The 27,707-nt window shown below is 46.8% G+C and overlaps 2 protein-coding genes across 4 annotated transcripts in view; one reads left to right on the top strand and one right to left on the bottom strand.

The window, feature by feature from the left end:
- Positions 1-338: 338 nt before the first annotated feature.
- zdhhc17 (zinc finger DHHC-type palmitoyltransferase 17) overlaps positions 339-27,707 on the bottom strand; it is a 155,590-nt gene continuing 128,221 nt past the window's right edge. The window contains exons 21-25 of one of the 3 annotated variants that reach the window (XR_011346821.1): positions 20,571-20,639; positions 19,195-19,585; positions 11,215-11,379; positions 584-673; positions 339-474 (exon numbers count right to left, since the gene is read on the bottom strand). The gene's annotated coding sequence lies outside the window, so the exon portion shown is untranslated. Of the gene's footprint in view, positions 475-583; positions 674-5,947; positions 6,131-11,214; positions 11,380-17,942; positions 18,181-19,194; positions 19,586-20,570; positions 20,640-27,707 lie in introns of those variants that run through there. The other 2 variants (XR_011346820.1, XR_011346822.1) reach the window with 2 other exon arrangements.
- e2f7 (E2F transcription factor 7) overlaps positions 9,115-27,707 on the top strand; it is a 28,181-nt gene continuing 9,588 nt past the window's right edge. The window contains exons 1-10 of the mRNA XM_069902303.1: positions 9,115-9,206; positions 9,820-9,912; positions 11,193-11,462; positions 15,792-15,960; positions 16,624-16,923; positions 17,486-17,644; positions 19,222-19,356; positions 22,890-22,974; positions 23,936-24,437; positions 27,382-27,588. Coding sequence (XP_069758404.1) covers positions 9,147-9,206; positions 9,820-9,912; positions 11,193-11,462; positions 15,792-15,960; positions 16,624-16,923; positions 17,486-17,644; positions 19,222-19,356; positions 22,890-22,974; positions 23,936-24,437; positions 27,382-27,588 — 1,980 coding nt within the window. The 5' untranslated portion in view covers positions 9,115-9,146. The remainder of the gene's footprint in view (positions 9,207-9,819; positions 9,913-11,192; positions 11,463-15,791; positions 15,961-16,623; positions 16,924-17,485; positions 17,645-19,221; positions 19,357-22,889; positions 22,975-23,935; positions 24,438-27,381; positions 27,589-27,707) is intronic.

Genomic DNA, 27,707 nt, shown 5'->3' with positions numbered 1-27,707 from the left:
CAGGAAGTGCAGTCATTGTTGCGCCTTCCTGACAAGTGAGGAGATGTTGAGTGTCCACGATGGGTCCCTAGTTGAGTGAACTCCAAGGAACCTGGTGCTCTCTATCCTCTCCCCTACAGAGTTATTGTAGTGGAGGAAAACAACTTGGTAATTCTGGTCATGGTCTCAAAGCCTTGTTATAAACAAAACATAACCTCCCTTCCTTTTGCTTCTTTACAAATACATTTTCCCCCTTTATTTTTCCTTTTCATTCACCCCCCCCCCACACACACTTTCAGTCTCTCATTGCCACCTTTCTATACATTCCTACACAGTGAACAACCTGCTGTTACCTCACAGGGGATGCAAATAGAATTTTGTTGCTGATGGCACCAATTCCAAATCTCTGTCTCCAATTCTGCCATTTTCTTTCCAAAAGAGCCAAGGATTTCAGGTAACATCTGTTGTCAATCTGAGTGTAAATGTCACCGGTGGCTGCAATTGTTCAATCTTTATTGTTAATTAAAAATGAAAACAACTGTAGTAGAATAGAAAATATCTTGTATTTTAGCTTCTCGTTAAAGGAAGAAGTAATTAAATTTACCTTTCAAGCACTACATTCACCGAATCATTACCCTCAATGAGAAACATCTCGCATTCTTTAAAAGGCTGATGTGCTTTTGTCATTGGTTGGCTGTGTCAAATAAAACTTTAAAGTTATTTTCATGGAATATTTCAAAATAATTAAAAGAAATAATTCATACATAAACACACTGAGGATTTAACAGCAGGGAACAGATGTGTTTGCAATCTGCCTGTTTCGTTATTCAGTCTGACTATCTGATTTTTAACCTCAACTCCATGTTCCTGAAGATCCTTCCACCCCATTGCACACACATCAAGATCTTTCTGACGGCTACCCAAACACTCTGTTTCAACAACCAGGAGTTCCAAAGTTTAATGATTGAAAGAATCTCTACTTAAAACCATATAACAATTACAGTACAGAAACAGGCCATTTCGGCCCTTCTAGTCCTCACCTCTAATCCCACCTACCTGCACCCTGCCCATAACCCTCCATTCCCCTCCCATCCATATACCTATCCAATTTTCTCTTAAATGACACAATGGACCCTGTCACCACTACTTCTCTCAGTAGCTCATTTCACACAGCCACCACTCTGAGTGAAGTTACCCTTCATGTTACTTCTAAATTTTTGCCTCTTAACTCATGACCTCTTGTTTCAATCTCTCCTACCCTCAATCCCTTGTTTTTAAGATATATTCCTTATTCTAGAACATCCATTCCCAAACCTTTTTTGGCTATGGTCCCCTTAGGACTGTTCAAAGTTTATGCCCCCTTCCCTGTGAAACCATCAAGTTTTGGTTTCTTCTGTACTCTTCTATGGATCACATGAAAAATATTTTGATTTCAAGCTGTGGCCCCCAGGGGAGATCTGAGTGGCCCCCAGGGGAGATCTGAGTGGCCCCCAGGGGAGATCTGAGTGGCCCCCAGGGGAGATCTGAGTGGCCCCCAGGGGAGATCTGAGTGGCCCCCAGGGGAGATCTGAGTGGCCCCCAGGGGAGATCTGAGTGGCCCCCAGGGGAGATCTGAGTGGCCCCCAGGGGAGATCTGAGTGGCCCCCAGGGGAGATCTGAGTGGCCCCCAGGGGAGATCTGAGTGGCCCCCAGGGGAGATCTGAGTGGCCCCCAGGGGAGATCTGAGTGGCCCCCAGGGGAGATCTGAGTGGCCCCCAGGGGAGATCTGAGTGGCCCCCAGGGGAGATCTGAGTGGCCCCCAGGGGAGATCTGAGTGGCCCCCAGGGGAGATCTGAGTGGCCCCCAGGGGAGATCTGAGTGGCCCCCATCGAGAATGGTTGTTCTAAATTCTTCAGGGATGTGGCCCACACAATATCCCAATACTGTGACACTTGAACTATCAGAAAAGCGATGGGAATGGTGGTCTTGAAGAGCTGCTTAAAGGTAAGGGAGGCAGCTTAGTCAAGGGAAGGGGTTCCAGAGCAGAGGGCCCTGACACCTCAAGTTGTGGAACTCAATTAAACTTGGGGATGATAAAGCAGAGACCAGGAATTTTTGAAAATGATTTTTCCTGAAGATCATTAAACTTCTTAGGCGGCCTCTCTTGGGATACAGGGTGAACACCTTCTGGCCTGGTTCATTGTAGTCTGTCTCTGGGGCTGGATGGATAGTTTGAGGCTCTGTGCCCTGTGTACTTCTGATGCAAAGACTCCAGACTCTACAGATGTGCTCTCTCCACTTTAAGCTGTCATCAGCTAGGAATTCCCAGGAGTTGGTCGGGTTGCTTCAGTCCTCAAATTACCCTCATTACCCTGGTCGCATCCTCACTGCTCCCTTCGGGAAGAAGGTACAGAAACCTGAAGTCCAGCACCTCCAAGAGAATGCAGATTTGTCGGTTTGTACTTGGACAATTGGAATATAAACTTGAAGCACAGTTTTTATCCAATAGCTATCAGGCTCTTGAATAACCCAAACCGTAAATAAGACCAGGACCTCAAAGATCTGTTTTACGCTACTGAAATATAATTTCTCACTAACTGCATCTGTGAATATTCATAAGAAATAGGAGCAGGAGTCGGCCATCCGGCCCGTCGAGCCTGCTCCACCATTCAAAGAGATCATGGCTGACCTGATGATAGGTTCATCTCCACCAACCTGCCTTTCCCCCATATCCTTCATTCCCCTGCTATGTAAAAATCTATCCAACCTTCTCTTAAATATATTTACTGAGGTCACCTCCACTGTTTCATCGGGCAGCAAATTCCATAGATTCACCACCCTCTGGGAAAAGCAGTTTCTCCTCATCTCTGTCCTAAATTTCAGGGATCTTGAGGCTACATCTCCTAGTTCAAGTCTCCCCCACCAATGGAAGCAACTTACCTACCTCAATCTTAACAATGCCTTTCATAATTGTATACCAGTATGTTTCTTTAAGATCCCTTCTCAATCTTCTAAATTCCAGCAAGTTCAGCTCCAGACGACTCCATCTCTCCTCATAAGCCAGCCCCTTCATCCCTGGTGAACCCCCTCTGCTCCATCTCCAAAGCCAGTACATCCTTCCTCAAGTAAGGAAGAGAGAACTGCACGCAGTTCTCCAGATAGGGAGGGGGCGGTCCTCACCAGGACCTCGTACAGTTGCAGCAGAACCTCTCTGCTCTTAAATTCAATCCCTCCCGCAATATCTCCTTTTATATTTATTATCTATTTTTCTGTCTCCGCAAACCACCCGTTTCTGTCTCCGCAATCAAAAATTGGGATTTGTTTCTTAAACTATTTAACACATCTTCACTATGTGCTCTACATTCTCTTACTCAGTTCTAGGCTGGACATTGAATTTACATGTCTAAGGACAAATTATCCCCTCTATTTCCTGATATAACAACGGGGAAGCAACCTTGATACACCTTGTCTTGTCGAGCTCTTGAACCTTATTGGAGGGAGATTTTCATGTTTTGTCAATAATATTGCGTGTTAATCTTTAACCTGATCCTTTTAAGGATTTGTTTGGAGTGTTAGATGATATTTTAAATTTAGCTATACTGCACGGAAACAGGTCCTTGCAGGAAACCAGAGCCCCCGTGGAAAACCCACGCAGTACAAACTCCTTACAGACAGCGCGGGATTCGAACCTGGGTCGCTGGTGCTGTAATGGTGTTGCACTAACTGTGTCCTAGTATGTGGGGATTACTGGCTCGACTGGCAATTTATTACTCACCCACAACTGGCTTCAAATGAAGAGTTTCCAGCAGAGTACATGCTGGTGAAATATACTCAGCAGGGGAATTAAATCGTAATAAGACCCAAAGTGGATTAGGGACAACTTTATTTTAAAGGAGTCAAGTATTTAAGATGTAATCCAAATACTCCACTACTCTTGAGATTGGAAATCGGGTCACATTAAGTTATTTAGCAATGGATTACTGGTCCAGGGTCATCGCCTTGCTCTAATTGTATTATAAAGGAGAGTTTGCACCTGACATTCCCCTTGAGATGTTTCTCCACCCACAGAAGTTGTATTCTGCTGACTCTACAAGAAAGTCCAGATCCAGCTTGATTCTTCATCATTCCCCAGAGGCAGTTCGAGACACTACAACTGCTTCACCTACATCTGGATTTTTGGAGAGCATCTACCCATGTGTCTCGTCACTGATAACTAGGTGCTTTTAAGCTGCAGCACCCGGGTAGCCCTCCTGGGACCCAAGGGCGATTAATGGGGGAAAAGATGCCTCCAGCACCTTTTAAGCTGAGGGGGGAGAGCCGCAGTAAATCGCCAATCGCAGCATCCCCTCAGCCCCACCGACCGTGGGGACCCCTCTGCTCTGCCGGCAACCCCTCTCTCCCCTTCGGCCGGGGATTCCCTGTGACGCCATTATTGTCACATAATACTTCATTTAGAAGGTAACGTACATGAAGTGCTTTAACTTTTGTCTACCATAAGGCAAACAGAGAATTGCCACTTTGTCCAGCGATCCTCACACAACTGAGGCTGTGAAGCACAATTAAACTTGGGGCCATGAATTTTCAAAATCAAGAATCTTGTAATCCTTTTTCCTAAGCTTGAACTGCTTAGACAGCCTATCAGGATGCAGGGTGAACAACCTCTGAGCTGGTTCAATGGGGTCCTGAGGTCAATGAGGGGAGCCGCAGGAGATGTCTCGGGGAGTGACGTTCTGTCCTTTGTGTATTCTCGACATATGGACTCCAGTTTTCAATGACTTCTCTCCACTTAGAGCCGTCATCATCCAGCCCATTATGACCAGGTTGACCTTTCGAGCTAGTCCCATCTGACTCACATCTCACTAAACCTTTCCTATCTGAGAACTGGTCCAAACATCCTTTACACATCACTTGTACACACCTCTACTTCCTCTGGCAGCTCATTCCACACACCCACAATCTTCGAGTGAAGAAAATATTCCCAAGGTTCCTGTTAAATCTTTCCCCACTTTTAGACAAGCCACGAAGGGCATCGTTTTCACAGAGGGTGGTGAGCATTAGAACTGAGGAGCCTGTCAAAATACCTTAAGTGTCACTATTGTACCCGCCTCTACAGCTTCCTCTAGTTTTAGATTTCCCTAATTTGGGAAAAGGGCCATAACTCTATCGGTGTTTTTCATAATTCTATAAACTTCTATAAGGTCCCCCACCCCCTCGTCCTCTGTCACTGCAGGGAGAAAGGTCCTGGCCTATCCAACCTCTTTTTATAATTCAAACATTCCTGTGACTTTTCTGCACCCTTTCCTGCTTAATAATACCTCTCCTACAGCTTGGTCACCTGAACAATGCACAATCCTCCAAAGATTTATGGTGAGAGGGGAAAGATTTAGACAAGTCATGAAGGGCATCGTTTTCACAGAGTGGTGAGCATTAGAACTGAGGGGCCTGTCAAAATACCTTTATAAGTGTCACTATTGTACCCGCCTCTACTGCTTCTTCTAGCATCTCATTCCGATTACCATCGCCCTCTGTGTGAAGAAATTCCCCCTCAGTCTTCCCTCCCACCTGAAACTCACTTCCTTTTGCTTTGGAACCCATACCCTGGGGAAAGAACCGTGACCATTGACCAGTCCTCGTGATTTTATAAACCTCTGTAGGGTCATCTTTCGGTCACTGAGGAAAACAACCCCAGCCTCTCCTTGTATCTCAAGCTCCCCAGTCCAGGTAACATCCCCATGAAGATATACTAGACTTTAACAAAGCACAAACTGCAGCATTTTGCCCACACAATCACTGTCTCTGCAGCTCAATTTCTTTCAAAATCCAAGATCAAGATTTACCGCATACACTTGTGTAAAAGTTGATCTTATGTGAAAGTCGACTCCCTAATTTTGGCCAAAGAATCTCGTAAAAATCGATCCTAGTTTCTTGTCTTGACTCCGGCCGCCCACCCATCAGAGTTCATGGCTCCTCCAACACTGCAGATACTTACTGCAGTCCCGACCACTCCCTGTGGTAGAACGTGTTTCGATGAGCAGACTCTTTAATATCATTATTCATTGTGTTTTTGTTCTTTATTAGTTTAGTGATCATTTGGACTTTGGCCACTGATATGGTATTTTGGATTCTAGTGTGAATTCCAGCCCCTCAAACGTATCCATGAGATAGTTGACCCCTTAAATATAAGATTAGAAAATGGTCTGCAAAATTTGACTTTTAAACAAGTACATTTGGTAATTTATGATCACACACAAAAATATTTCCTTTGCTTGGCAAGCAGAGTAACCAAGCAATTCAATATCATTATCACGTCCTGAGAGTTTCACTGCAGGATCATATTAGTTCAAGATCTTTCTTACTGAGCAACAAATTTGAAATAACTTTTTTTAATTTTGCATTCCTTGTCTTTCTAAACAGAAGCTGTGTCAGCATCTCCTGGAGTGAGAAATCTGACTACAAATTTAGAACATTGGAAGCAAGCACAACATTGCTCTCATTACACCATCTCGTCTGGCAGCATAAAGCCTGACTATTTTCATCTCAAACCTAAACAAATCTATATTCCTCCCCTCTTTGGTGGATTAGGAAGTGATTCAGTTCCTCAATAAAGCATTAGGTGGTAACCTACCCCTCGCATCAATAACCCAAGACAGATAAGTTAAATCTAGCTTCTGGTTCTATCGTGGAGAAGAAAGCCCTCTTTGCCCTTGGAGGGGTTGGATTTAGTCTTGGGTAGCGCTGAATAAACAGAACCGTGGAACATTGGATGTGCCTTGGTGTCCTGTGAGCTGTTAAGAGGTGATTTTTGCAAAATCTTGCAGGGGTCATTTCATCTGGACCGGCTGCAGGAGAGGCTGACGAGTTGGGCACCAGTTCCAGTTTGACAGTGCTTGGAGATTAAAAGCCTTTTCCAGAAAGTTTGTTTGTTTATTTCTCATTTGATTGTACAAGTAGATTTTGATTTCGGGTTCATTAGAGTACATACGTGATGTCACATGCAACCCTAAGAATCTTTTCCAAGATTTAAGATTCAATTTATTGTCATAAAGATAGTGCAATATTACATGGAATTTGAATTTTGCTGTACGGCAGACAGATTCACCATCGGCAGAAATTGCCTGAAGCGCTGCTTATTGGAAGGGAAAAAATTGACTTAAGTAATCATGTTAACAAATAAAGAAATGTAAACAGACTGTGCAATACAAAGAGAGAAAAAAAAAATCAAAGTGCAAAAGTACGAGTCCTTAAATGAGTCCCTGACAGAGTTTGTTGTTCAGGAGTCTGATGGTGGAGGGGGAGCAGGTGTTCCTGAACCTGGGGGTGCGAGTCTTGTGGCACCGACACCTCTTTCCTGATGGCAGCAGAGAGAACAGAGCGCATGCTGGGTGGTGGGGATCCTTGATGATTGTTGCTGCTCTCCGACGTCAGTGTTTCCTGCAGATCTTCTCGATGGTGGGGGGGGGGGGTGGGAAAGAGGGGGGTAATTTTACCCATCATCTCTTGGGCTGCAACTGCTACCTTTTGCAGGGCTTTATGCTCTGGGATATTGATGTTCTTATACCAGACTATGATGCAGCCAGTCAGCACACTTTCTACCACCATCTGTAGAAATTTGCCAGGGTTCCTGGTGTCATACCAAACCTCCGCAAACTCCTGAGGAAGTAGAGGCGCTGATGTGCTTTCTTCACGAGGCCATGAGTGGATTGGTTCCAGGAAAGATCCTTCCTGATAGTGACTCCAAATAACTTACCACCTATTGATTCCCCAATGATCACTGGATCGTACGCCTCTGGTTGACTTCCTGAAGTCAACATCAGCTCCTTGGTTTTGGTGATGTTGTTAAGTGTACATTGACTGGACTGTCCTGTACACTGACTCATCGCCACATTTTATACAACCCACTACCGTGGTATCATCAGCGACTTTGTAGATGGTGTTGTGGTCTTACTGAGCCACACAGCTACTACCCAACGAAACAGTGTATTCTGGTCCTCAGTACAACACACTGCAAACAATGCCTATTATGCACTGCCTACATACAAATATCAAAATAAATAAATATTATTCATACATTGAATCACAGAGGGTTTATACCAGTAATTCAGCATTCTCACTGACCGTGGGAAGAAGCTGTTCCTCAACCTAGTGGGACTGGCCCTGATCCTCCTGTCTCTCTTCCCCGATGGGAGCAAATGGAAGATGCTGTGTGCGGGGTGATAGGAGACCTCACTAATTTTGCGACAACAAATCCTGACAATCATGTTGATATGGGGGTGGTGGGAGAGAGAGAGACCCAAGTGATCTTCTTCTGTTGATCTTATGGTCCTGTGGAATGACCTCTGATCTGATGTAGTACCAGCATCCATGCCACGCTGTGATGCCGCCGGCCAGGACACCCTCGGCAGAGCCTCTGTAGAAGCACGTCGGGCCAAGTCTAAGGTAGAATAGATCCCACCAGAGGTAGATTGTACACATGGTTGCAGACAGATGGAATTTCCTCCAATGCGGCAGGGGTGGTTGGGGGGAGGAGATGGGGGGGGGGGGAGGAGATGGGGGGGGGGGAGGAGATGGGGGGGGGGAGGAGATGGGGGGGGAGGAGATGGGGGGGGAGGAGATGGGGGGGGGGAGGAGATGGGGGGGGAGGAGATGGGGGGGGAGGAGATGGGGGGGGGAGGAGATGGGGGGGGGAGGAGATGGGGGGGGAGGAGATGGGGGGGGAGGAGATGGGGGGGGGGAGGAGATGGGGGGGGGAGGAGATGGGGGGGGGGAGGAGATGGGGGGGGGGAGGAGATGGGGGGGGGAGGAGATGGGGGGGGGGAGCCCTGCCCTGCCCTGCCCTGGGGAGGCGGGGGCTGCCCTGCCCTGCCCTGCCCTGGGGAGGCGGGGGGCGTGCACAGCAGCCATCCTCTCCGCCAGAGCTTTCCCCTCTCCGAAGCGCGCCGAACGCCGCGCCAAAGCAACCCCGGAAGCAAGCGAGCCGCCTCGCCCTCATTGGCTGCCTCCCGCATTGTATCGCTCGGCGGCGGCGCGCCATTGGCTGGTGGCGCCCTGACGCCACTCGGAATATCGGAGGGCGCCAGAATTGCGGATTTCGCGGGATCGCCTGGCGGTGGTAGGGATCCCGGGAGGGTGGGGAGGGGAACACAGAGCGTCCCGGTGGGTGGGGACAGACAGAACACGGAGCTCAGCCGATGCAGCTTCCACACTCGGCTCCGAACCCGCAGTGCCTGTACCCTGACGCCAGCCCGAAGGTGAGTCAACTTCATTCATTCATTCCAAACTCCCGAAAGTTTGTCCCAAACTCCAACTTGTTTCGAAATGTTGTCCTGGGTGATCTCCAGCACGTTGTGTATTCGGTCCTCATCGTTCAGTCCAATTTGTACCATGGGCACTTTTTCCATTGAGTTTCTAACTTTATTTTCAACTCCGTTACCTCCAAATCCTGTCACTGCACGTGAACCTTCCCCCCTTTAACAGGTCCCGTGTCCCAGGGAATCCACTCTTTTTTGCGCCAATTTTCAAAACGAATCCAAACTCTTTCCAAGATTTCAGACTCCCCCAAATAAGTAACTTGCAGCACAAATAGATCGAGTTTTCGTAACTTAAAAAACCGGTTTGAGCGAAAGGGATTTTGTTTTTCTTTTCCCAAGTTTAGTGTCCCGTTCCTTGGAGCAATTGGACTTCCGCAACAGGCAAGGGTCGTGCTCCTGCTGCAGGTCTCCAGCGCCTCGTTACTCTCTCTGTTCCTGAGATGGTCTGTGCTGTAAAGGATATGTAGCAATCGAGTCGGAATTTCCAGCACAGACCATCTCAGGAACATATCATTGTTTTGGAGTTTGATTCGATTTCTTTACTTGTTTGTAGATGGAGAGTTTGAAACTGAGGGACCTCTTAAGTTTGCGAAAGTGCGATGTCGCCCCGCACTCCCTGGACGAGGAAGCCCAAAATGCACAGAAGGTAAAATAAGTTGGTTTCTTCCACACTTCGTTTAAAACTATTCCGAGACGATGACGGGAGAGTGTTGGGATGGGAATTTCGGCGTCTGCCTGGATGCACCGAAATTCTGCAGCTACAGAGATTATAACAGTCTACATTCAATTACCGCTGGATGTCAAAACCGAACGAGTCTGAAAGGATTAGCGAGAGGAATATTCACTGTTGTACTTAGTGCCAGAAGAAAAAGTGACGTTTCAATTTTTCACAGCAGTCTTTTGGTGGCCAGGAATGGTTGATTGGGATTGTGCCATGAGGTTCAAGAGTCCTTTGGCTGTTGGAAAGAAACTGTTCTTGAACCTGAAGGTGCTGGTCCTCCGGCATCTGGCAACTTCTGCCCGAAGGGAGCAGGAGAAGAGATTGTGACCAGGGTGATTGGGGGGGGGGTCCTTCTGATGCCTTCTTGAGGCAGTCAACATCAGTAATGAGCTGTGTAACAAGGGCAATGAGTTGAATGGTCCACTAACAACAACCTCAGGCACTCAATGTCACCAAAACCAAGGAGCTAATTGTTGACTTCAGGAAGAGAAAACCAAAGGTGTACGATCCAGTTATCACTTGGAGATCAGAAGTGGAGGGGAGTTCTTGGGAGCCACTATCTCGGAGCCAACACACTAATGGCATCATGAAGAAAGCACGTCAGTGCCTCTACTTCCTCAGGAGTTTGCAGAGGTTTGGTATGACAACATAAACCCTGGCAAATTTCTACAGATATGTGGTGGTAAGTGTGCTGACCGGCTGCATCACAGTCTGGTATAGGGACATCTTTACCCTGCAAAAGGAGTGGACACATCCCAGGACATCACAGGCAAAACCTTCCCCACCATCAAGAATATCTACAGGCAATGCTGCCATCAGAGAGCAGCAGCAATCATCAAGGACCCTCACCACCCAGCACACGCTCTGTTCTCGTTGCTGCCATCGGGAAAGAGGTGTCGATGCCACAAGACTCGCACCCCCAGGTTCAAGAACAGCTGCTCCCCCTCCACCATCAGACTCCTCAACAACAAACTCAATCAGGGACTCACTTAAGGCCTCTAACTTGTGTACTTTATTGATTTCCCCCCCCCCCCCTGCACAATCAGTTTGTTTACATTTCTTTATTTGTTTACATGTGTTCAGTGTTTTTTGCTCTACTAATAAGTGGTAATTCTGCCTGGCCTGCAGGAAAAGGAATCTCAGGGTATATGTGATGTCATGTATGTAGTCTGACATTAAATCTGAAATCTTCTTCCTGTTTTTAGGAAAATCGGTTCAGAAACTCACCCAAAACTCCAGTGAAGACTGAGGCGTCTCCCAGCGCCGTCTCCAGACGCAAGTGTTGTACGCCAGATCGGATTCAGGTGACGCCAAGTAAACACCCCGACAAGTCTTCTCCCGAACCGTGGTCACCCATGGCAAATCTGAGGATGCTGATTAGCGCCGCTAGCCCTGACATCAGAGACCGGGAAGAGAAGAAGGAACTCTTCAGGCAGATAGAAAATGAGAGGGTCGGAAGGGCTGGTAACATTCAGGTGAGAGCCTCTCTGGGTAATGACCCTGCTTGTGGAGCCTCTGGATTGAGGCTATGTCCTCTCCCACCGCCCCACCATCAGGCTGACCACTGGTTTCTTTTCTCCTCAGATGCTGCCTGTCCTGCAGGGTATTTTTTTTCCCACCGTTCTTCATCCAGAGATTAGACAGAATGTGCAGCCAGGTCGAGCAGTAAGAATTAGAGGAAAGAAGGGTGAGGGATGGTCTGAAGGGAGAGCAGGATCATGAAGGAGACAGGAGTAGAGGGTCCTGTGAACCAGAGGTAGAAGGAGGCTTGTCTGGAGCAGAAAGACCAACGTGAGCCAATGAGACCAACGTGAGCCAACGTGAGCCTTGTGTCTGAATTAACTTGACTGGATAATGAAGATTTTGCTTCCTGGACACTTGTGGGTGAATTTGGGGCTGCTGATCATGTAAAGCGCTGTAAAAGTTTCCTATCCTGTACCGTTTTTTAGATATAACCTATTTTGTAATTTCCTGTTGTATTTTAAGTCTACTAGTATTGCCCACAAAGCAAGCTGTTTTGGTCAGTCCAAGCATGCGTGGGCATGCACTCAGTGCAGGGGCTATGCAAATGTTACATAGAAACATAGAAGATAGGAGCAGGAGTGGGTCATTCGACCCTTCGAGCCTGCTCCGCCATTCAACGAGATCTTAAAGTTCAGTACCCCGTCCCCGCCTTCTCTCCGTAACCTTTAATACCCTTATACTGAAGAAATAGATCTAATTCCCTCTTAAATAGATTTAATGAACCTGCCTCTACTGCCCTCTGTGGCAATGAATTCCACAGATTCACCACCCTCTGGGTCAAGAAATTCCTCCTCATCTCGGTCCTAAATGGTTTGCCTATTATCCCCAAACCATGGCCCTGGGTTCTGGATTTTCCCACCATTGGAAACATCCCATCTGCATCCATTCTGTCCAGTCCTGCCAGAATTTTATAGGTCTCTATGAGATCCCCTCTCAATCTTCTAAACTCCAGCGAGTACAATCCCAATTTGCGCAATCTTTCCTCATAAGTCATTCCTGCCATTCCAGGTATCAGCCTGGTGAATCGCCTCTGCATTCCCTCCATTGCAAGAACATCCTTCCTTAGATAAGGTGACCAAAACTGCACACAATCCTCCAGGTGGGGTCTCACCAAGGCCCTGTACAGCTGCAGTAAGGTATCCTTGTTCCTAGACTCAAACCCTCTTGATATGAAGGCCAACCTACCATTTGCCTTTTTAACCGCCTGCTGTACCTGCATGCTCGCCTTCAGAGACTGATGTACAAGTACTCCTAGGTCTCTCTGCACTTCCCCATCTCTTAATCTATTGCCATTCAAATAGTAATCTGCCCTCCGGTTTGTATTACCAAAATGGATAACCTCACATTTAACCACATTGTAGTGCATTTGCCATGGATCTGCCCAGTCCCTCAATTTATCCAAATCACACTGGAGCTTCCTGACCCCCTCTTCCGTACACACAACCCCTCCTAGCTTAGTGTCATCTGCAAATTTGGAGATATTACATCCAATCCCCTCATCCAGATCATTAATGTAAATTGTGAACAGCTGGGGTCCCAGTACAGATCCCTGTGGTACCCCACTGGTCACCGCCTGCCACTCAGAAAATGAGCCATTTATCCCAACTCTCTGTCTTCTACCTGCCAGCCAGTTCTCAATCCACATCAATACTTTGCCCCCAATCCCATGAGCCTTGATTTTGGAAGCCAGTCGTTTATGTGGGACCTTATCGAAGGCCTTTTGGAAGTCCAAGTACACCACATCCACTGGCTCTCCCCCATCTATTTTACCTGTCACCATCTCAAAGAATTCCAATAGATTTGTCAAGCACGATTTACCTTTTGTAAATCCATGTTGACTCCGTCCGATCCCTTCTCTGCTAGTCATATGCTCCGCTATTACATCCTTAATAATGGATTCCATCATTTTGCCCACTACTGATGTAAGGCTCACAGGCCGATAATTCCTCGCTTTTTCTCTACCCCCCTTTTTAAATAGTAGGGTAACATTAGCTACCCTCCAATCCATGGGTACTGATCCTGAGTCTATCGAGTTCTGGAAAATAATTCTTAAAGCATCTGCTATCTGAATGGCCACTTCTTTGAGTACCCTAGGATGTAGATTATCAGGCCCTTGGGATTTATCTGCCTTCAATCCCATCAATTTCCCCAAGACCATGTCCTTAGAGATACTGATTTCTTTCAGTTCCTCCCTTGCATTAGTCTCTATGTTTCCCAACATCCTTGGGAGGTTATTTGTATCCTCTCTTGTAAAAACAGAACTAAGTAAGAATTTAATTGGTCTGCCATTTCCTTATTCCCCATTATATATTCCCCTGATTCCGACTGCAAAGGACCTACTCTGGATTTCACCAATCTTTTCCTCTTGACATATTTATAAAAGCTTTTGCAGTCGGTTTTTATATTTGCCGCAAGCTTACTTTCGTCATTTATTTTTGCTCTCTTGATTAATCCCTTTGTCCCCCTTTGCTGCATCTTGAACTGCTCCCAGTCTTCGGTTGCGGTACTTTTTTTGGCCAATTGATATGCTCTCTCTTTGGACCCAATGCTGTCTCTAATTTCCCTTGAAATCCACGCTTGAGTCACCTTTTTTGGTTTATTTTTATAATTTCTCCATTAGAACCTTTTTTGGTTTATTTTTGTAATTTCTCCATTAGAAATGTGAATGCTTTCCATTGTCTATCCACAGTCAACTCCCCCATAAACACCACCCAATCAATCTTACTCAACTCCCGTCTCATACCATCATAATTCCCTTTATTTAAATTCAGGACCTTAGTCTCGGTTTTAATTTCATCACTCTCCATGTCGAGTGAGAATTCGATCATATTGTGATCGCTCCGACCCAAAGGGCCTCGCACAACAAGATTGCTGATTAGCCCCTTATCATTGCATAATACCCAATCTAAAATGGCCTGCTCCCCGAGTTGGTTCATCGACATATTGGTCAAAATAACCGTCCCGTAAACATTCAAGGAATTTCTCCTCCTCAGTATTTTTACCAATTTGACTAGTCCAATCTATATGTAAATTAAAGTCTCCCATGATGACAGCTGTTCCCTTATTGCACGCTTTTCTAATTTCTCTTTTAATGCCTTCTCTCACCTCTACACTACTATTTGGAGGCCTAGATACCACCCCCACTAACGTTTTCCGCCCCTTGCTATTCCTCAGTTCTACCCATATAGATTCCGTATCTTCTGAGTTGTCTTAGGCCTGGGCATGTATAGTCAGGATGAATGCTGATGTTGTTAAGAATTTTCTTGGCAACTACAGAGCAACAAACTATATCCAGCTGATTGACAACAAGTTTCAAGTGACGGTGTTGCTTGAAGCGCAACGTGTCACTGAAAATTCATTTTCCGCGTTCGCACTTGGACTCCTTCCCTGCTGAATTTGGTTCCGTCAGTGACGAACACGGGGAAAGGTTTCGCCAGGACATTGCCACCTTGGTAAAGCAGGATCAGGGTAACTGGAATCCATTAATGCTGGTTGACTATTGTTGGACACTGAGACATCAGATGCTGAGAACAAATGAAAATTGCGGAAAAACAGTTTAGGGTCAGCATCAATATGCGATTAAACATGTTCAATTCAATGAAAGTTAATGTGTCTGCAACTCCCTACGTGAGGCAGCAAATCTGAACTTATCTTTGCATTTCCTCTGGGAAAGATGTGTGGGGATTTGATCAGATACTATATATTGTTATGTAATAAGATGAAAACATGAGATTATACGTCTAGATGTCATACTGTAAAATTCAAGATTCCTAATATTGTCCCATACATAATACACAAAATTCGTCACCTTTAGCCAACTGTAAAGTTACGCATTGAGGGGCCACTGGCCCAGATCCCAACAAAAGGAGCGAAAGAAACCAGTGAGTTCCTTCATAGTCACTGAGTATCTGTGGATTTGCCTCCTGCATTCGCACAGCCTCCTGTCGATTCCAGCAATGATCCGGAGCTGCTAGTTTCCAGCACCCAAATCAATCAGAGCTGCTGATCTTGCTTAATTTTAAACCTTACAGATTTATAATCAAAACTTGCCAGGACACTTTATAGAGAGGTTTAACCTGTACTAAATTTAAAACGGAGGTTTGTGGACTTTTGGGATTTGGAGTTGGGTGACTCCAGGCATGGGTCTGTGAATGACCGGGCAGACTGGAGGGGTGCAGTGAGCAGGAAGTGGTCTCCCCTGACTGAGGGATCCATGTACAGGAGAAGTGATTGAAAGGCTGGGAGACTCCATGAAGAACAAGCCTCCTCTCTGCTTACAGCTGGTGACAGTCGATGAGGGAGCCGGGGATGAATTTGACCAGCAGCGGCCCAGCAGGAAGCAGAAAAGTCTGGGACTTCTGTGCCAGAAATTCCTCGCCCGCTACCCCAATTATTCTGTTTCCACGGAGAAAACGGAAATATCTCTGGATGAAGTGGCAGCTGAGCTCGGTGAGTTGCGGAACTGGAAGTGCGCGGTTTAATATAGATTTAATTTTTAAATTTGGACAAACGGCACGGTAACAGGGCCTTCCGGCCCACGAGTGCGTACCGCCCAATTGATCTACAACCCCCATTTTGAAGAGTGGGAGAAACTGGAATACCCGGACAAAACCCACGCAGAAACAGGGAGAGCGTACAAACACCTCACGGACAGCATGGGATTGGGTCTCGATAGCTGGTGCTGTAACAGCATGGCACTAACCGTGCCGCGCTATTTATTTTAAAATTTCGTGATACAGCACGGTAACAAACCCTTCCGTCCTGCGCCGCTCAAATACACCCATGTGCCCTAGGAACCTAATAATCCTGTATGTCTTTGATATGTGGGGGTGGGGGGGGGGAAACAGAGCACCCAAAGGAAACCCATGCAGGTCACTGGGAGAACGTACAAACTCCTTAAAACAGCGGCTGATTCGAACCCGGGTCGCAGGCGCTGCGATAGCATGATGCTAACTGTCACTGATCGTGCAGACAGTCATTTTGTGCTGTTGGAGAAGTTCGTGATCAGCAGTAGTAGGATCTTGCCATGCACCAATTGGCTGAAGTCTTTTTTACCTGCAGCAGAGTGGCTTCACTGGGTGCTGTTTCAACTGAGTGATTCTTTCTCTCCAGGCGTGGAACGCAGGCGTATCTACGATATCGTGAACATCTTGGAGTCACTTCAACTCGTCAGCCGGGTGGCAAAGAACCACTACTCCTGGCATGGCCTCGTCGGGCTGGCTCAGACGCTGGCTGCCTTGAAGAGGAGAGGGGAGCAGCTGGGGTATGCCGAGCAGCTAACTCACATCCGTTACCGGGAGCTGGAGCTCGACGGAGAGGCCGAGAATAGGAGAGACGGTCCACAGGAGGCCTGGGCCAGGTGCCAGGGATCGACTGGGGAGTCAACATTCCCTGAGACCAAGAGCAAAGCAGGTAGAGCTTTCTCATCTGGGCCAGGCACAGGCTACAGTTATAACAGCACCATTCTGTCCTGTATCCGCACTCAAAGAGGCCCTTCGGCCCACAGTCTGTGACGGCCCATTTTTACTTGTTATATTTTAAGCTGGTTCTTAATTCCCTCCGCATTCTCATCAACTCTCGCCTGGCACATGGGGACAATTTACAGCAACCCATTAACTTACTGACCTGCACATATTTGGAAATGTACAGCCCAGGGGTAGCAGGGCTCACTCTGGGGGTGCAAGGAGAGGAAGAGAGGGTCAGGGAATGTTTGGGCAACACCTTGGTGTGAGTTCCAATTTGGACTGGATTCTGGTGCCACCTCCTGGCTGCTCAGGCACCTGCTCTCAGCAGTCGGGAACAGAATGGAACAGTTTTCTGCCTTGCAATGTAAACAAAATGTAAATGAGCAAAGCGAATGAAATCTAATCAGTGTCGTATTTATCCCACTCCCGACTGCCTCCCCCTGCCTGGTTCCACTTCCCATCACCATCTTTTCAACACTTCTCCCTCCCTGCTTTCTTCTCGCTCCCAGTGCCCATGAACAGCCGGAAGGACAAATCTCTGCGCATCATGAGTGAGAAGTTTGTGATGCTTTTCCTCGTCGCTGATCCTGGGACAATTGGTCTCGACGCTGCTGCCAAAATTCTCATTGATGGTCAGCCAGACTCGGTGGACAACAGCAAGTTCAAGAGTACGTGTAAACATGCAATGCTGAGATTTTGTTGTTATATACCTGAGTACAGTGTACAAATGTAGTGACATTCTTACTTGGTGCAGATACCAGTATGTAAAACACTAAAAAAAAAGTAGATATTAAATTTACATTGAGATGAAAAGTAGTTCATAGATAAAAAAAATGATAGATAAAATTGAATAGCAGGTTGGCTTCCTGAAAAACTTGGGGATTATGATAGACGACTTCAAGCTGAACACAAAGATCATTTCAGATTTGCCGCATCATGAAGGAAGTTGGAGCAACATTAAATTCACTTTTATTGAATTTATCCTGTTTAACCACATCATGAGGCTGACACATTGAGTTAGTTCAACTGACCTAAGAATGTTTTGCCGCTGATTTTCGAACGAACTCCGCATCTGATTCCTCTCGTGTCCGTTCCAACAATAGTGGGTCTGCACTGATGGATTCTAGTTGCCCTGATGCTGCTTTTCCATGTCCTGGTGAAACCTTTCACCGACCATGTTTGTCACTGTCTGCGCCAGGATCAGCTGGGAAGGACCAAGTGTGAATGCAGAAAATGAACACGTTGCACTTTCATGCTTAAAGTAGACTTAAAATATGACAGGAAATCACAAAAAGAGGTGATATCTTTTTTAAAACCAAGGTACGTGATAGGAAATCTTTAAGGTGATTTTCGTGATCAGCAGCCCAAAATCCATAAATTGCACCCAAAACTATTCAGGAAGCTAAATCTCCATGTCCAGAGTGATTAGTTGCATTTGCAATAGTTCCGACAAAGCTTTGGAATATATTTTGGTTAGGGTAGTGCAGGGTTCAAGAACCTGATAGATGCTGGAAAGAAGCAGTTCTTGCCAGTCTTGAAGGGAGCAGTGAGAAGAGGTTGTGACCAGGGCAGTGGGAGTCCTTTATGAGGTTGGCTGCCTTCTTGAGGCAGCGTCTCGCGTAGAACGAAGGGTCTGTGAGGGATACTGAGGGAGCTGGGAAATCTGGGGTGGGGGAGGGGGAGGATGTCCTGATAGAGAGACCACATGTAACAGACTGCCTGACCCCAATGGTAACTATTGAAGGGTTGAACTTTTGAAGATGTGGGAAGTGATCTCACAGGGGTGCATCAGGTCACCAGAGAAGTAGATCAGGTGAATGCAGTATCTTTGGCCCAGAGTAGAGGAATTGGTAACCAGAGGATGTCGGTCTTAGGTGAGGGGCGGAGAGATGTAACAGGTATCTGAGGGTTTTTTTTAAACACAAGAGTGTGGTGGGTAAATGGAACAGATTGCCAGAGGGAGTGGGTGAGGGAGGTACTATTGAAACATTTAAGAAAAAAATTGAACAGACACATGGATAGGATTGGTTTAGAGGTATATGGGTCAAACACAGGCAGGTGGGACATATGCAACACACCGCCATGCTGGGGAAACTCAGCAGGTCACGCGGCATCCAGAGGAAGTAAAGAGTAACCAAATTTTTGGACCTGGGCCCTTTGTTAGGTGGGGCTAGTGGGTGGGACATTTTGATCGGTGTGTCCATGCTCCATGACTGACCTTTCACTCCAACCTCTGCTTAATCAGCCAAGATCCGCAGGCTATACGACATTGCCAACGTGTTGACCAGTTTGGGACTCATCAAGAAGGTGCACGTGAACGAGAGAGGTCGCAAGCCTGCGTTCCAGTGGGTTGGACCAGTCCACCAGAGCAGGCCTGATGGTGAGATGGGTGGGCAGTGTGGTGATGTGGGGTCCTTCTGGTGTGAAATCCCTGGTCCAACAGAACGGCCGAGGGGAAGTTCCAGGGCCACCCTGCTGAATGCAGTGATGAGCTCCCTGTTCCCCAGCTAACATTTCAGATCGAGCAGTGTTTCTCAACCCGTGGTCCACACGGCACTGGTAGTCCCAAGGTGTCTTCTGGGAGGCCCAGGCAGAGGCTAGTATTACAACTAATAAACAAGCAAATATTAAGCATGGTCATAAATCTGACGACAAAAAAAAGTTTTGGGAAATCTTCCAGTCAAAAATCCCATTAATGGTCTGGATCCTTGCCAGTACACCACACATCCTCACCACAGGTAGTCTGTGGGTTTACGATACAACAAGGTACAGGCCCTTCAGCCCATGATGTGCTGTATAAACCATCTCTACAACAATCTAATTCTCCCTACCTCTCATTTTTCTGATATCCATGTGCCTGTCTGAATCCTTTAAATGTCCTTATTGTACCAGTCTCCACCACCACCCAGGATAATGCATTGCAGGCACCCACCACTCCTTGTGATTCTATATATACAACTATCCTTTTATTGAAAATCTGATTCAACAAAATCCTCATTTATCGAAATTTTTCGGGGCCGAACTGACCGGAGACCTCAGGCTCCTTGCAGCAGCGGGGACCTTGGTGGGGAGGTTTCAGCATTGGGCAACATATTTTTGGTGAGAATTAAACATTATCTTAATGCTTAAAAAGTCTTCCTTTGTTTGTGGCTGTTTAAATATTGTTAGAAGTGATTTGCTGTTACTACTGGGCTGTTGTTAAAAAATGACCAGTTCTCTGTTTAAAAAAAAATTATTGGAAATAGGCCCGGTCCTGACCATTTCGGATAATCGGAGTTGTATATAAAAACACAGCTTCCCTCTGGCATCTCCCCTAAACTTTCCTCCATTCTCCTTGCACAGATGTCCTCTGATGTTTGGTACTCTCGCCCTGGGGAAAAAGGTGCTGGCTGTCCACCTTATCTAAGCCCCCTCGTAATTTTGTCTTAAATCACCTCTCGTCCTTCATCGCTCCAAAGAGATAAGCCCGAGCTCTGTCAGACAGGTTCTCCAATTCTGGTAAATCTCTGCACACTCTCCAAACTCTGCATCCTTCCTGCAATTAGGTCTAACCAAGTGTGGTCTAACCAGAGTTTTATAGAGCTGCATCATTACCTCACGACTCTTGAATTCAACTCCTCGACTAATGTAACTGGTCAACTTGAAAAGTAGAACAAAGGTGATCTGTGGGTAAAGAAGAGTTGAAAATCACTGGGTGCAGAGAGTAAAGCAACGATAACTAGTTAGCTTGGGTCTGCTGGACCAGATCACCTCTCTTCCTGCTCTTTAACCCTCTGGTGAGACCACACTTGGAGTATCGTGAGTTGTGATCACCTCATTATTAGAAGGATGTGGAAGCTATGGAGAGAGTGCAGAGATTTATCTTGCCTGGACTGGAAAATAAATGTTAAGAGGCAAGGTTAGCAGAGCAGGGACTTTTATCTTTGGAGCATAGAAGGATGAGAGGAGGCTTAAGAGGTCTAAATGATTCTTAGAGGCAGAGAAAAGGAGGCCAGCACTTTTTTTCCAGGGCATGAATAACAAACACTGGAGGACATGTGGAAAGTGAAGGGAGGAAAGATGAGGGGAGACGTCGGGGGTACACTGGGAGGGTTTAGTGCTTTTTTTTATAAGGTATATATGGTTCGGAACAACATCAATGGCCAAAGGGCCTGTACTGTAATGATCTATGTTCTATAAAAATAACTATGGGGACAGCAAAGGATCAAACACAGTGGGTGGAGACTGGAGACGCAGCCAAACACAATCTGCTAGAGGAACTCGGTGGGTCAAACAGCTTCAAGTCTCGGAGCGATTTGGCTGAAAACGTTGACTATTTTTGACCTGCTGTTGAGTGTCTTTAGCTGAGAAACATTGGTGGGTCTGGCCAGAACAGAAAAGGACAGCAGATGTTCTCCCCTGAAGGCTATTAATGAACCAGACAGTCCACATTTCACAATCCAGTTACGGAGTTGAGCTGTTTGCATTCCAGATTCATTGTATGAATTTAAACTCCAACTCCCTCGGTGAGATTGAGTCTTGTGTATCTATCTGGGTCAGTGTTGGCTGGGGGTGCGGTACACTTAGCATAGTAGCCAGTTCAATGCGGTTACAGCGCCAGTGATCAGGACTGGGGTTTAAATCCCGCACTTTTAGTAAGAATTTGGTACGTTCTCCCCATGTCTGTGTGGGTTTCCTCCAGGGGCTCCGGTCTCCTCCACCGTTTGAAATGTACTGGGCTGTAGGTCAATTGGGCAGCAGGGGCTCGTGGGCCAAAAGGGTCTGTAATTGTGCTGTATGTTTAAATTGAGTAACTGGACTATCTTGCAGTGTGCATTGAAGTTGGGTTTTGTTTGTGATGCAGACTCTTGTTTCATTGCCCAGGTTCCGCGCTTCACTCTGCTGCGTTATCCAGGTCTACTGTGTTTGCAGAGGTGATCTCCCCAGCCCCTGTGTATGCAGGGAGCAGGCTGGCATGTCATGGTTCCATCAGTTCCCTGAGCAGCGATCAGGCTGGGCGCTACACTGATCAGTTACCCCGCAGTCCTCGATTGGGAGAAGATGGGTCTTCAGCTCAGGAACTATCAGCCACAGGTTGCAACCTGCTTTCCTTCTCCTCCCTGCCAAAACCCCGGTCCACAAGCTGCAGACCTGCCCCCTACTGGTGCCTATGGTTGATTGACAAGGCGTAGAGAATTGCTGTCATTGGTGGGTCTATCAACTTCTGAACATGTCCCATTTTCTCCCTGGTGTGTAGGAGACTTGCTGGACCAGATCATCTCTTTTCCTACTGTTGAAGCTTCTGGTGAGACCATAGAGTATTGTGTTCAGTTCTGGTCACTTCATAACTTCCACATTCTTCCTATAATGGAGAGGGTGCAGAGAAGATTTTCCAGGATGTTGACTGGATCAGAAAACAACTCTTAAGAGGCAAATTTAGCAGAGTTGGGACTTTACTCTTTGGAGTGAAGAAGGATAAAAGGAGACTTAATAGAGACTCTATTAAGTGGGGGATCAATTCTTATAAAATCAGGGCACGTACAATAGTCAAAATCTTTCAGCATGAGAAATTTAAAACTGGAGGACAAAGATCTAAGGAAGGGGAAAAGGGAACTGGAGAAATCATAGACACTAGTGGGTATATGGAACGAGCTGAGAGGAAGGAGTAGAGGAGTCCACAATTGTGTCATGCAGACGATGTTTAGACAGATGGATAGGAAAGGTTTAGAAGGATGACTGAAAGCAGGCACATGGGATGAACTTAGGTAAGCAGCTTGGTGCCCCCCTCCTCCTAGCTCCACTCACCCCTCCTTTTCCTGTCTCAATTCTCCTAGCCCACACCCCCCCTCCCCCAATCTTTCACCTTGTTCAATCAGGGTACTTCTGCAAGAGAGGGTGTTTATCTGTGAATCTTCCTTTGTGTTTCTCTTCCAGGAAGAAACGTAGATGTGGAAGATCCATCCTGTAAAATGGCCCAGCTCGCTGCGGCTTGCAGGCTTCAGTTTGAGGAAGATGTGAAGTAAGTTTCCCTTGCAGTTTGTCCTTCCCTCCCTGACTGAGCTCTACCCACATTAGAATTCGACTAGTGTTGGATAGCTGTCACATTTGTAGAGCGTTGGTTACAGAGGGACTCGGGAGAGCTGGTCTGCAGGTGCAACGGGTGATCAAGAAGGCAAGTGGTGCGTTGGCAGTTATGTCTGGAGTGTTTTAAAGACTTGTGTGTGCGGTGTCCAAAATGGAATGAAGACCATATGGTCAGGGTGGTTTCGCATGATGGCAATTTTTCTGAGGCAGTGGGAGGTGCAGATGGTGGGGAAGGGGTGTGTCTGATAGTCTGAGCTGTATTCACAACTCTGCAGTTTATTGTGGTCTTGGGCACAGTACTATATCTGCTCGTGTAATAGTCGATCCCATGTAAAAGTTCCCCCCCCCCCCCCCCCCCAATATTGGTCCTGACTGCCCACCTATCCGAGCTCCAGATGCCTCAACCTGGTGGTTGGCTCACCTTGCCCCTCCGAGCTCCTGGCTCCCCAAACGCAGACTTTCCACCTGGTCTAAGCCATCCAAACTCCTGACAGCCCAACTGAAGACCCTCGACTGGCCGCCCATCCGAGCTCTCGACACCTCGACCGTGGACCCTTGTTCGGCCGCTCACCCATCCATGCTCCTGATGCCCCAAACGCGGACTTTCCTCCTGGTCATCCAAGCTCCCGTCACCTTGAACAATGCAGGTACTTTCCGTGGTCAAAAGTATGACCCATGTAAAAGTCAACACCCCCCCCCCAAATCTGACCCAAAAAATTGGTCCCTAAAACTTGACATTTACACGAGTATATACAGTAGTTCCCATCCCACACAGTGATGTATCCAGGCAGGACCCTCTCAATGGAGCATCTGTTTAAAAATACATTCTGAGAGACAACAGGTAATGTGAGTTAGTACTCTTGTTGAGGATCCTCTCCTTTATCCTCTCTTGCCAGAAACCTGGAATCTCACCCCAAGGATGGAACTGGTCGACCGGAGGTTTCTCCCTCCATAGTTACCACCGCAGCCAGTTCTGCTGATTCCCTCGCGAAGCCTGCATCCTGCTGTGACCAGCTATGGCAGCTTTGCCTTCCCAACAGCGGGAAGGGGTCCATCTTGCCCCTGGCCACTGCCTCGGGAACAGAGGAAAGCTACTCTTCCTTCCACAGAAACCAGCCCCTCATGCTGCTGCAGAGCCTGCCGTCGGCTCCGGTGCTTTTGGTGTACGGCAATGCGGACCCCACCTCTGAGCCTCTGGCATCCGAGCGGGATGAGGTGCTGCCGTTTGAATCTGGGCCGCAGAGGGCAGGAAATTCCTGCAAGCGCGGATCCGGGGAACAACACCCAGTGTGTTGCGGACATGCAGAGGATGGCAGCTGGAACGCAAAACGGCAGAAAGTTCTTTGTTCTGCTCACGACTCGGGTGAGAGTGCCTCTTCTGAGACAACTGTGGACAAGGTAAGGGAGATGATGATTAACCAGATACTGGGGGTCCACAGTGCTGGAAAGACTCAGCGGGTCACACTGCATCCGTGAGAAGCAACAAGGCCTGAGCCCTTTTCAGTAACGGGCTGATTACTGATGAAGGGCTTGGGTCTTTGACTTCTTGTGAATGCTGTGTGACCTGCTGAGTTTCTCCAGCCTGTTTGCTCAGTATGAGTTTATTGTCATGTGCTCTGAAATTCTCACTTGCTGCAGCCACACGGCTACATTTTTAAAAACTCCAATAACATACATTAATTACCCTAGTACGGAAGTAAATAACTTGAAAGATGTTCACAACAACTAGTTAAGTACTTGAGACAAGAAATTATTGATCCTGTACAATTTGTGACTTTAATTTACAAATATTCCCGAAAAGGCCATTGATTTTATTGGGGGCATTTAATTTATGAAGGGGGTTTTACTGTAATAAACAATCCTCAGTTTGTCCAGGCCTTTCAGCATTCGAAATGGTTCTGAGGTCCTCCCTCATCCTTCTGTACTCCAACGAATACTGTCCAAGAGCCGACAATCATTCCTCATACGCTAACCATTCATTCCTGGTGTCATTCTCGTAAATATTCTCTGAACCCTCTCCAACGCCAGCAAGTCTTTTCATAAATCAGGTGCCCAGAACTGTATACAGAACTCCAAGTGAGGTCTCACCAGTCCCCTCTAGAGTCTCAACATTACATTCCTGCTCTTGTATGCTGTTCCTGCAGAAATGAATGCCAATATTGCATTTCGCTTCTTCATCAAACTCCTTGTAACTTTTTCTCCTCGTATTCGGGGGGGTGGACAGTGAAGGGGGGAAAGGGTACATCGTTGTCGTGTTTGAGAATTGCAGATGGGGAGCAGTGAGAGAGAACTGCACAGAATTCCCTTCGAAGAGAGGAGAACTTCTTCAAAGGTGGCATCCCTCAAAGATTTTGCAGTGGAGGAACTGAACAGGCCCCTCAGCCCCTTCAGAACATGGTGCCCACATTAAACTAAATCCCTGATGCTTGCACACAATCTTTCTCAATCTTCCCAGCATATTCATCTATGTAATTGTTTTATCTGCTTATGCCACTACCCCGGTAGATCATTCCAGGCACCCACCACTATGTTACTAAAACTTGCCCATGTGCTCCCTTCTGTTTTGATTGTTCACCAATCCATTCCTCTCATAATTCTAATCAGCATCTGACGTTCAGAGAGGTGGAGACGAGAACTTTGTCAGGCCTGCATAGAGCATGGAGAAGTATGATCTTACCAAAACATCTAAGACCCAAAGAGGACGGATGGGACAGATCAAAATCTCTCGTTAGTGGTAGAATCTCGAACGAGGAGACATAGGTCATTGAAAACCAAGGTAAGGTATGCAGAAATTTCTCCTCAAAGCTCAACTCCTTTCCCCCAGAGGTTGGATCATTGGATCTTTAGAGTGGAGGTGGATAGACTTCTGAACGATTGGGAAAAATACAAGACAAAGGTGGGAGGAAATGTGGCCATTTACCCTTCTTTTTAAAGGATGCTAACTTTGAAGAAGTTCTCCTCTCTTCAAAGGGAATTCTGTGCAGTTCTCTCTCACTGCTCCCCATCTGCAATTATCAAACACTACAACCATGTACCCTTTCCCCCTTCACTGCCCCCCCCCCCCCCCCCGAATAAGAGGAGAAAAAGTTACAAGGCAGGTTTGATGAAGAAGCCAAATGCAGTATTGGCATTCATTTCTGCAGGAACAGCATACAAGGGCAGGGATGTAATGTTGAGACTCCAGAGGGGACTGGTGAGACCTCACTTGGAGTTCTGTATACAGTTCTGGGTGCCTGATTTATGAAAAGACCTGCTGGCATTGGAGAGGGTTCAGAGAATATTTACGAGAATGTCAGAGAATATTTACACCAGGAATGAAGGGTTAGCGTATGAGGAATGATTGTCGGCTCTTGGATGGTACTCGTTGGAGTATAGAAGGATGAGGGAGGACCTCAGAACCATTTTGAATGCGGAAAGGTCTGAACAGAGTAGATGTGCCGAGGATCTTTCCCATGGTCGGGGAGTCTAGGACAAGGGGGCACGACTTCAGAATAAAAGGACCTCAATTTAAAACAGATGCAGAAAAATTTAGTCATGAGTCGGTGGAACGTTGCTGTAGGCGGCTGTGGAAGCGAGGTCATTGGGTGTATTTAAGGCAGAGATTGACAGGTATTTGATTAGGGCATCAAGGGTTTCGGGGAGTGGGAGGATGGATTGGATCATGATGGAGTGGAGGAACAGATTTGATTGGACCTTCTGCTCCTGTACCTTGTGAAAGTTGGCAGGGGTGGAGCTGCTCTGAGTGTCGATTGGATGGGGAAATCCAAAACTCCCTGATTATCTCACTTACCTACTATTGGAGCATTTTACAGTCAGCAATTAATCTATCAACCAGGATATACTTGGAATGGGGAGAAAAATGGGAGGCCAATGTGATAACAGGGAGAACATGCAGATTCCACTCCAGGCTAGAGGCCAGGACTGAACCCAGGTCTCCAGAGCTATGATCCAACAGCTATTCCACCAACTCACCCAGTGAGTTTTCTGATTTTGTTTTTTTTTTCTTTAATTAGAGATAAAATACAGTAACAGGCCTTTCCGGCCCACAAGCCTGTGCTGACCAAATACACCCATGTGACCAATTAACCTACCAACCCCTTTGATCTTTGGAATGTGGGAAAAAAACAGACAAGGAGAACTTGCAAACTCCTTAGACAGCATAGGATTTGAACCCAGGTCGTTGCCATTGAAAACACGTTGTGCTGACTGCGATGTCCTTCTGGTGCTAGTTTAATGCAAACCTTTTACAAGGAGGCATGAAGAACATTAAACTCAAATAAAAATATTTGCAGAAACTAAAGGGTACAGTTTTTTTGACGTGTAATTATTTATCCCGTTACAGGAAACGCAGCAGCACAAAACCTCAGGAAGTATCCACAAGTGCCCAGACCTGGTTTCCAGAACCTGCGATGACGAGAGGGAAGTTGGAATAATTTTGCTCTCCACGGGAACGCAGACAGAGGAAACTCAGAATTTCTCCAAGGCTCTGGGGAGTGCACCCACAGAACCCTCCCCAGCAGGCCATCACGTGAATGAGGAGACTCGGAAGGTGGGCTCAAGACCCAATCTGGGTTGGGGCTGATCTAGTGGGGAGGAGCAGGAGTTGGCCATTCGGCCTGTCGAGCCTGCTGCACCATTCCATGTAATAATGGCTGATCTAATGATGGG

The sequence above is a fragment of the Narcine bancroftii genome, chromosome 11, assembly GCF_036971445.1.
Source record: "Narcine bancroftii isolate sNarBan1 chromosome 11, sNarBan1.hap1, whole genome shotgun sequence".
Lineage (NCBI taxonomy): Eukaryota > Metazoa > Chordata > Chondrichthyes > Torpediniformes > Narcinidae > Narcine > Narcine bancroftii.
The sequence above is the reverse complement of the archived record's forward strand: the minus strand, read 5'-3'. Positions and strand labels throughout refer to the sequence as shown.